The 9,773-nt window shown below is 52.9% G+C and overlaps 6 protein-coding genes across 6 annotated transcripts; 2 read left to right on the top strand and 4 right to left on the bottom strand.

Moving 5' to 3' along the window:
* Positions 1-369: 369 nt before the first annotated feature.
* CLAFUR5_03380 (Terpene cyclase ascF) lies at positions 370-1,029 on the bottom strand (the record flags this gene model as incomplete). The annotated part of the gene is made up of 2 exons (XM_047902528.1): positions 370-406; positions 461-1,029. The coding sequence occupies 2 exons, from the start codon at positions 1,027-1,029 to the stop codon at positions 370-372; spliced, it is 606 nt and encodes a 201-aa protein (XP_047758339.1).
* Positions 1,030-1,653: 624 nt separating this feature from the next.
* On the bottom strand, positions 1,654-2,340 carry CLAFUR5_03381 (uncharacterized protein; the record flags this gene model as incomplete). Its single annotated transcript, XM_047902529.1, has 1 exon — positions 1,654-2,340. One exon carries the CDS (start codon positions 2,338-2,340, stop codon positions 1,654-1,656), a length of 687 nt encoding a protein of 228 aa, XP_047758340.1.
* Positions 2,341-2,579: 239 nt separating this feature from the next.
* Positions 2,580-3,362, bottom strand: CLAFUR5_03382 (uncharacterized protein; the record flags this gene model as incomplete). The annotated part of the gene is made up of 1 exon (XM_047902530.1): positions 2,580-3,362. One exon carries the CDS (start codon positions 3,360-3,362, stop codon positions 2,580-2,582), a length of 783 nt encoding a protein of 260 aa, XP_047758341.1.
* Positions 3,363-5,297: 1,935 nt separating this feature from the next.
* Positions 5,298-6,308, top strand: CLAFUR5_03383 (Ribonuclease H2 subunit A; the record flags this gene model as incomplete). Its single annotated transcript, XM_047902531.1, has 1 exon — positions 5,298-6,308. One exon carries the CDS (start codon positions 5,298-5,300, stop codon positions 6,306-6,308), a length of 1,011 nt encoding a protein of 336 aa, XP_047758342.1.
* A 155-nt stretch (positions 6,309-6,463) lies between these two features.
* On the bottom strand, positions 6,464-7,061 carry CLAFUR5_03384 (uncharacterized protein; the record flags this gene model as incomplete). Its single annotated transcript, XM_047902532.1, has 3 exons — positions 6,464-6,681; positions 6,728-6,800; positions 6,855-7,061. The coding sequence occupies 3 exons, from the start codon at positions 7,059-7,061 to the stop codon at positions 6,464-6,466; spliced, it is 498 nt and encodes a 165-aa protein (XP_047758335.1).
* A 242-nt stretch (positions 7,062-7,303) lies between these two features.
* Positions 7,304-9,577, top strand: CLAFUR5_03385 (uncharacterized protein; the record flags this gene model as incomplete). Its single annotated transcript, XM_047902533.1, has 1 exon — positions 7,304-9,577. The coding sequence occupies one exon, from the start codon at positions 7,304-7,306 to the stop codon at positions 9,575-9,577; it is 2,274 nt and encodes a 757-aa protein (XP_047758336.1).
* Between the last annotated feature and the right edge of the window lie 196 nt (positions 9,578-9,773).

Here is a 9,773-nt window from a genome sequence, read left to right on the forward strand (position 1 = left end):
TTGTCAGTGGATCACACAGCCAGACAGGCTTTTGCATGGAATGGAGAGAGGACTCAGGCCACACTGAATGACCCAACTTGATCTGTAAAGACCCGGATGGCGTCGAATACACGACTGTGAAACCGGGATTGTGAGATCATTAGCAGCCAACTGGCTTGGCAACGAGCTACGACCGCTTGTCACCTATGACCTTATTGTCCTTCCTGCTTGTCTTCCTGCCGTCTTCCAAGATGATTCTCGTGTTGCTGAACGTGCCATAGCACAAAGGCATACACGACGTCACCCACAAAGCCGCCAACCCAGAGGAACAGGGCAAAGGGACTGACGAAGTAGCCATGAGCCTCCGGCCAACAGAACCAAGCCCAAGCATTACAATTCAGAGATTGATCCAAACATTCTGCAGGCCCTGCACAATGTCACTCAGTCTGATGTCAGCAAACGAGTGATCGCACTTACTTACCAGAAAGTCCAGTTCACACCCCCGGAGTGCTGCCTCACGACCAACTGACACAAACTCGCCGCACTCAGATAAACCTGCGCCACAGCCGCCGTCCAAACCCCCAACTCATTAGTACCAGGCCCAATCCTCCCCCTGTACGGCTTCCCTTCCTTCCTTCCCACCTCGTTCTCAGTCCACCACTTCGCAAACGTCCACTGCCCCAACGTCGCCACTCCAATCATAACGATCAATACCACACCCACATTCCTCGCAATCCAAGGACTCTGCTTCCATTCATACTTTCCAAACTTCACAACTCCATAAATCATCCCCAAATCGAAGACAAGCCAGAGGGTGAAGACGGATTGCTCTAGAGGCGATTCTGCTACGTAAACGGCGTAGACAAGTTCCCAGGCGAAGTTCTGGGCCAGGGCGAAGAGAGGCATGCCGTAGGATTTTGATTTCAGGGATTCGCGGACGTAGAGGGCGTAGCAGAGGGTCCAGAGCAGGCCGCCGAATTGGAGGAGGACGTAGCATGTTGGCTTGACGTGGGAAGGGACGTGGAGTGGGAGGATGTCGTTGGAGCCCATGGTGAGGGTAGTTCCTGTGGATGGAGGCAGCGGGAAGTGTGGACGACTACGTATATAGTGATGGGCTGTAGCGATTCGCGTGTTTTGATTCGAAGCCTGGGATTTAAAGTGGTACGAGGGAAAGTGAAGTGGGACTAGTGCAGCGGAAAGTGTCTTACTCAGCTGTGAAAGCCTCAGGCAGCAATGGCGACGATGATCTTTAGCCGCTGTTGATGCAATGTCATGGCGCGCTTCGAGATCTCGAAGAAGCAAACTTGCTATCCCAAGATTGGCGTGATCGTAGTGACTCTCAGAGTGTCGATGCGTTAGCTTTGCTGACCTCGCTCGATAGTCGAGGCTTGCAACAGGAGATCCTCCACTCACAGCCTAGACACAATGTTGCTGCAACAGCGACGACACCTGGTCGTCATATCATCTGCGTTATAATCTGCCACACTCGACGATCTGTTCGCCATCTCTCCCCGATCCAAGTGCGCCGTTACAGCAGGTAGTCTCTAGGTCCGCCAGCACGTTACCCTCGTAAATCTTTCTTGAAAACACGATGAGTGCTCGATGACCTTGGTAAGCATACTGATGGGTTCCTTTGCCATTCAATGGACTTTAGCTCAGTGCGGTGTCACAGTGCTACAGCTCCTTCAGCGCCTCCACGAAGTTTTCAAGCATATCTCTCTCCTTCAAGTCGCGGGCCGGCGAGCGAGCTTCCCACCAATGGTGAGCCATTTCACTCCTGTAGCGATCCAGCTGCTCCTTCGTCTTATGGAGCCCGTCAGTGCCAAGCTGAATGACTGGAAGCGGTTTGTCGTAGTTCTCGCGCCAGTGTTCTGCTCGCCACGACCAAAATACGAATGTGACATTTGCGATTGGCATGTTCCGCATGATGAAGACTGCGACGGACTCGAGTCCTGATTTACTATATCTCATGTCCAGAATAGATCCGTACATGACCTTTACGTCGCGAACCGCTGCGAGGTCCCGTGAGCTGATCTGTAGGCATGGCCTGGACAGCTTATCGTGGAAGACGCTGGTGTTGAATGTTGTGCCACGATGATAGCGGAGTGAGAGGAAGTTGATGGTGTAGTAGATCCCGCGTGCCTCGTTATAGATGGAATCGCAGGAGAGTAGTACACCGAGCGCTGCTGGTCGATGATACTGGTATGTTTCTGCTCGAATGAGCTTGGTATCTGCATCACGAGATGAGATCAACTCGATGGTGTCGAGTGCGAAAGGTATGCCATCCGGCTCATGGAGCGCATACTCGTATATTCTGTTGCGCAGTTCGCCAGCAAGGCGACCGAGTGGTGATGTGTCCATATGAAGCGCACAGTGATCGTGCGATGAATGTGATGTGGTGGTAAATGTTGTCATACACCAGTAGTTGAAATTGGTGTATCGAGCAACAGATTCTGTGTTTACGTAAAGTTGAAGTACTCGAGGCGCTCATGGCCGCACAGAAGTTTAGCGAGTGCACGGAGGTCAGCTCCACAAGATCAGCCGACGAGGCTGAAACGCGGGCATGTGGCAGCCAAGGCTCGCGACAAGTAACTCCCAATTCACAGCCCAGGCATATAGCCCTCTAAACGCGTGAGGAATCTATTAAGCTCGTCATAAGCTCTGTCAATGCATCCACAGTCCAGGCCCCACGCACGGTCTTCGATGCAATGCTCGGGAAATAGCCTGAAGTGCCCACGATAGACTTGGTGGCCGAGCTTTCGGACTTCTGTCCTTGCTTCTTCCAGATTTCTCAGATCAACTTCGATGCTTATCTTTCTCCTGTTGCCACCCGGTCGCCCGGAATAGAAGGCTGTGTCAAGAACTAAGCTCATCGATGCTTCAGGGTGGAAGTTGGCCTTGAAGCATCTTAAAAACCGAACGATGTCCAGGACATTCAAGAATCCAACGGCACTCTTGATCTCCAGATCAATCTGCGCGATATGGAGACGAAGGCGTCGAATCTCCCACGCGCTTTTGACACCGAAGATATCTGCCAGTCGACCCATAGGGCGAGCAGGAGCTAGTTGAAAGCCTGTCCTTCCCGAATGATAACCGATTGTATCGTCAACGGCGCGGTAGAACTCGATCGTGTCGTTGACAGACCGATAGATGCCCCTTGTCTCCTTCCGAAGAGCCCTACAAGTCCAAGACAAACCCAGAAAAGCCGGCTTTCTGACACCAAATTCAAGCTTCGAGCTTGCAAGCTCGCGTTTGCCGTACGGTGTATACTTGACCTGCTGGGGTCCCACAAAGACTGGAATCCCCTTGGGCTCGTATAGGACATACTTATAGATCATGTTTCGCAGCTCTCCGGACAGCCGGCTGAGGGGTGATTTCTCCATTGCGGCCTTCGATATAGCACGTCCAATTCTGTGTTTATTCTGAGTGCCAGACGCCAAAGTCTGCTCATGTGCCTCGGAAGTCGATCGTCCAGAAATACATGTGGAGCGGCAGGCGCTCTCACACTCTGTGTGACAGTCCATGGTATCGACACTCAATTGGTGGAGAGTTATAGACTATGCCTAGCTGTTGCTTGAAGTGTTGGTATACAGCTGCAACTTCTCATGTTATTTGTGAGAAAGAGCGTCGACCTTGAAGATCTTGCTGACAGTACGCTGAAAATTTTGCTGATCCTCAGACTCGGTAGTCATGGTGCTGACCCACGCTTGTAATACCATGGTCCTGATGTTTTGATATCATTGTCCAGCCTACCAAGACATGGCTGCACTCCTCCGCGATCTCTCAGCTCCCTCATACGTTATACGCGAGGTACGTAAATCGGTGGATGCTTTGCCAGCTCGTCCTCCAGAGCCCATATCAGACTCCTCAGATGCCAACGCGACTCAGCGATAGCCCTCATGTCCGGACAATGCCGTCGGCTCTTGCACGTTTTGTCGATCAATGCATGGAGCTGGCACCACGCAAGGTTGAGGCCGTCCAAGTCAATGTGCAAGCATATCCGCGAGCCTTCGTCCCAATAAAAGCCTCCAGATTCACTTTGTACAGCCACGATCATGGTAACTTATTCGCTGAGACAATACCTCAGTGAACGATACTGTATGACGATTTCCTTGGCTCGTAGACGGTGTCCATGCCCGCCAATTGGTTGCTGTACGGTACAACGGAAGTGCCGGACCCTGCGAGCATTCTCGGGCCCGATGATCGCAGCCCAGTGATGAATTTGCCGTTCAAGCTCGAGTCCACTGAATGTAGAATCGGCTGAGAAGTCGACGACATGATTGACACGGAAATATAAGCCGATAGTCTCGTGACGCATTGCTTTGCAGGTTCGTGGCAGACCGAGATGGCGTGGCTTTCTGTCCTGCCATCCGAGCTTGGAACGGTTCCTTTGCGCACTTATGCCATCTGGCCAGACCTCAGTGGTAGAATAGTGTATAGCCACAACTGGGATGCCCTCAGGTTTGTATAGTACATAATCGTAGATCTTGTTGCGTAGTTCTCCGGGCAGGCGGCTTAGTGGTGAGTGCTCCATAGCGGCATCGATGGTGGACAAGATGGATGGAGACTCTGCTGCTCTGTTGAATGTCGAGATGGAGTTTCCTTTGTGGTATGACACGGCGTTGAAGGCTGATGAGTACCCGGGTAAGAGTGTGGCGTAGGTCCAATATAGCCACGGGTGGTTTGTATGGTCATCGATACGGATTTGCACCGAGAGAGTCTCGGATCCTTGGGGCATACTATGATCCAGGACATGGTACAGCCTTGCTGACGAGCAGAGTCGATTGGGACCTGTGCTGACCTTAGCATGAAATTTTACGGCTTTGATGTTTCTGCCATGTAGTCGTGAAGCGCCATCATCGTGTTTGACCTAACTTTACTATGACGCTCAGCTCTTGATGTTCATTGAGATATGCACGACAAGCCCGACATCTTGCGAGATCAGACTGTTGGAACGATCAACAGAGCATTGGCAAACCTTGACAAGACCTGTGTCGGGAACCGAGACACGTCATTCTCAGCTCAGCATGTCAGCTCACAGCCCTCTTGATGCATATGCGTCGACTCCGGATGACAGGTGGCACGCCGATGGTGGTGTGGCAAGAGGACATGTGGATGTGAAAGGAAGGTTGTGTTGCGTGCAAGGAAAGTGGAAGTCACTCTCGGATCGGATGCGAGCTCCGTGTCGCGGGCGGTGGCCCAGACACGCATCGCGTCTTCAATGTTCCTTTTGTTCGATTCTATATGATACATGTAACACACGAGCATTAAACGAACATCAACAGAAAGTGCAGCAGATCACAACACCCTCAGCCATCATGGACGAACCAATGGAAGACAGCCAACAGGAACCACCGGACATCGCCCTCGAAACACCACCCGAAGATGTCTTTATCCCACCTTCCATCAACAAGCCACAAGTCCTCGGCGGCGACAGCTACACACATCACTCTCCGATTCCCCCAACAATAAAAGAAGACATGACAACCGAATGTGTTTTAGGTGTAGACGAAGCAGGGAGAGGCCCAGTCCTCGGTCCAATGGTTTACGCCCTCTACTACCTGCCCCTCGCGATGCACCGCACCCTCCTCGCCGACACCCACAAATTCGATGACTCCAAGGTCCTCACGCCAGCAGTTCGCTCCAATTTGATGGAGAAGATTTCCACGCCTGGGACAGACCTTCATACTCACGGCGGGTGGGCCACACGGATCATGTCAGCGCGGGACATTTCCTCTGCCATGATGCGGCCTCACGGGGTCTATAATCTCAACGAACAAGCAATGGACGCCACCATCAACCTCATCCAGGAAGTCCTCGATTCGGGAGTGAACATAAGGGAAGTCTACATCGACACCATTGGACGTCCGGAAACGTACCAAAAGAAACTCGAGAGAATCTTTCCCGCGCTGTCCATAACAGTCGCGAAGAAAGCGGATAGTCTGTACCCCTGCGTTTCGGCCGCTTCAGTCTGCGCGAAAGTCACTCGCGACGCTGCACTTGACGTTCTCTACACATCTTACGCCACCGAGGATGATTCTGGGGAAGTGGCGTGGGGATCCGGATATCCTAGTGACGCACGGTGCTCGAATTGGTTGAAGGGAAATATGGATCCAGTGTTTGGATGGGGGAACGAGTGCAGATTCAGCTGGGGCACTGCGAAGGAGATGTTAGAGGCGAAGGGAGCGCCTTGTAGGGTCGATTGGCCAGAGCCGGATGATGGTGGTGATAATATGAAGATGACAGGGTTCATGTTGGGGACTGGCGATGAAAAGGTAGATGAGTTGGCGACGTGGTTCGGGAGGAGAGTTACTGAGCAAGGCTTTTGAGGGGGAGGTCCTTTACTCTTGCGGCATTGCATTCGGCTCGCACCACCATCGACGGCGATACATGCCCTTACGACAGCATGATCACAGGTGACACGACAACGGGCGAGCATCGAGCATCGAGCATCGAGACCGTCTGAATCGGCACTTCTCTGTCGCTATCCTACCATGCCGTTCACGAACGCAGTCGCCACCCAAGTGTACTCCAGGAACTCAAGAATGTGCAAGAGGAGCTCGGTCTGTTGGAGAGCCACGTTGTATTCACCCATTTTGGGGAGAGGGATGCGAGTGGCATTTTTTGCATCGCGAGGCGTCCAGTAGTTCTTGATGTGGCCACGAGCGAAGAGGACACCGACGAGGAGTGCTGGCGAGAGACCTATGGATATTAGTGACGAGTATGCGCAGGCAACAAGGCGACATACCGATGCGTGCCCAATTAGGCAGGACAGTTGGGAAGAATGCCAGGGTGGAAGAGGCGAGGACTGATGCTATGATCTGATAGAACACGTCAGCTGAAATGTCTCCAGTTAACTTATTGACTAGTCTCACGGCCAAAGCACCAGACGTCTGCGTCGTCCTCGTCTTGTGCAATTCATGCGCAGCTGTATTGGACCATTCTGCCAACTTCTTGGACGTCTCTTCGTATTGCTGGAGCTTGGTGACGGCAACGTATGAGACGCTGGCACCGTAGAGACTGAGGAGAAGTTGTGTGACGTGCAGGCCGCGCACGAAGAGGTCTTTGGATGTGACGTCCATCTTGCTTGTCGTCGATGAGGTTGAGGCAGTACACCAACAGAGATAACAAAGCTATGTGACATCGTGGCTGCCTGAATCAGTAAGGCAACAATGACGTAGGCGCGTAAACGAGATCGCGTATCACAAGGTATCACAAGGGCCATCTCCAGCTGGCAACATTCCCGACCTCTTGTACCCCTCCATGGGTTATGGCTTGATTCCTCCCTACAATCCACCATCACTTGGTGAACAAATACCTCAACATGGAAGAACAACACCAGACCACAAAGCTCCTCGACCTCCCGATCGACATCCTCCTCCTCATATTCCCATACCTCGACGCACCATCCTTCCTCAGCTTGACGGCCACCTGCAGAGCACTACACAGCACCGAGATATTGCATGACAGTGCCTTCTGGTCCCACCTCGTCCGCCGCGACTTCCGTGTTCCAAATCAGCCCGTAGTCCAGAATGATGGGCACCGCTGGCAGAAGCTGTACAAAAGGCTTCGAACACAAGCCAAGATCTTCACATGGGGCAACAACGAGAAAGGATGCCTGGGTCATTCCTACGAAACACCCATGATTACATCTCCCGGTCCCGGCGCCCGAAGAGGACGTAGACGCCATGTGAACTGGCCGGTGGAAATGCAGGGCATTACGAAAGCAATGGGTGTGATCTCGGATGTGCAGTGTGGAGGCTGGAGTACGACTATGTTGACAAGCAAGGGAGCGCTCTACATGGTGGGAGTCATGGACGGCTTGTTTTTCGATCGAAGGCAGCCGCCGTATGTACAGCGGGTTCAGGCGCATCCTGTTGCGCTAAAGTTTCCGGACGGGTACCCGAAGGCTGGGGAGCGGTATGAGCCCGCTACTGCACTTCGCCAGTTCTCTAGTGGGAGAGCTCATGTGCTTGCCCTGAGTGACAGTGGGAGGATTTGGACCTGGCATAACGCAGATCTACCGGGCACACATGTGAAGTTCGTGCACCACGAAACGAAAGAAGATGGGCGGGAGCGTGGCAGAGGAGCGATCAAAAATGTGGTGGCTGGATGGAACAAGTCTGCGGCATACATCGAGGGAAGTGGAATCGTGATCTGGGAGCCGCTCCAGATGTCGCAAGCAGAATGCGATGAAACCGACACGGCTTTAGTCCTGGAGACTGCCGTGGTGCCTGGAACGAAGTTCATCACTTCAAAGCATGCCAAAGCCGACGATACAGACGCGGCCATCGGCGAAGTACAGAGCTTCATTGTGTTGGAGGCCGCTATCGTATTCAATACTTCGCTCGGCAAGGTGTTTGCAGCACAGATCATCTGGGACGACGAACAGCAGACGGTGAAAGATCCTATCGAGCTTCAAATGTCTGGCAAGTCCGACGACCCTGAGTTTGTGACAGATGTTCAAGGCTCATTCCAGAACTTCGCCATCTTTACTAAGGCGGGCGCCGTACTAACCAGCAACCTGGACACGCTTATGCCAATGCTTCAGCGCACCAATGCCTGGATGCAATCGAGTCCAGCTGGGCTCTTCAGGAAGATTCCTGCGTTACAAAACAAGCAAGTCATATCTCTTGCATTTGGCGACTACCACATCCACGCCCTCCATGCGCCAGGCCACATTACCAGCTACGGGTACGAGCCGCAAGGGTGCGGTGCTCTTGGTCTTGGTGGGAGTGGCACACCCGAAAACCGTCTTCGCGGGATCCGCAACCAGGATATCGGCGGCGATGGACATTTGGTACCACATGCCTACACAGAAGGACGTCAAGTTTGGTTTGAGGAAGAGAAGAGACAATGGGTGCGATTCTTAACTTCAGGTGGTGTCGATCAAGCAGAAGCTGCGGAGCGCATCAGGCTCGCAATTGGCAGTCCTGACGTTGCAGCTCAAGGCGAAGTCAGCGAGTGGATTGAGCAGCAAGGACGTGATTGGGAGAGTAAGTTCAACGTCGCCGGTGACAGCGACGGTGGGCTGGGTGCTTACTTTGCCCTAAGCGTGACTGCTGCAGGATGGCATTCTGGTGCACTAGTCTTGGTCAACGAGACAACTGCTCAGAACCTAAGCCGTGCTGTTGAAGTACCTGACGCCCCGCCTGCCACCAACGACATCGATAGCCTGCCGTCTCATGAAGAAGGACCAAGTAGTTCACTGCCGCCGCGTTCAGCACCTACGCCAATCACGTCACAGGACACGTCTTACCTTGGGCAAGCTCTTGACTGGGGTCGATATTTGCTAGGACTACCACCGTACAACGTCAGTGCGGCAAGCCATGGTCCAGACCAGGTACGCGCGGACATCAGGCTACGATCACAGAATGTCACTCGCGACGCACACCACAATCTGGAGCCGATCAATTATGGCGCAAGCCCCCGTAATGGGTACAAATACGTCTGGGCAGATGATCACTTTCCTCGACTGAGGCTCAGTAATGGTACTGAGATGCCGGGTGAGGTGGGTTTTGATGAGTGGAGGTATGGGCGGCCGGAGTGGAAGCTCGACTGGCAAAATGATGTTGAACAGGCCTCGGGTGACGACTGATGAGTGATGCCTGCACGATGAATGATGAGTATTTCCAGGACGCATTCCCTTGGGGAAACCACCTTACATAGAGTAGGCGAATGAATGCACAGCATGAAAACATGAGCCATGAGAGCAGGCCAAATTACAATCAGGGTCCCGTCCACAAGAGACAGGTCCCACAGCATTCATTCACTCAAGCGCTGAAACTAGTAGT

Source organism: Fulvia fulva, chromosome 2 (assembly GCF_020509005.1).
Source record: "Fulvia fulva chromosome 2, complete sequence".
NCBI lineage: Eukaryota > Fungi > Ascomycota > Dothideomycetes > Mycosphaerellales > Mycosphaerellaceae > Fulvia > Fulvia fulva.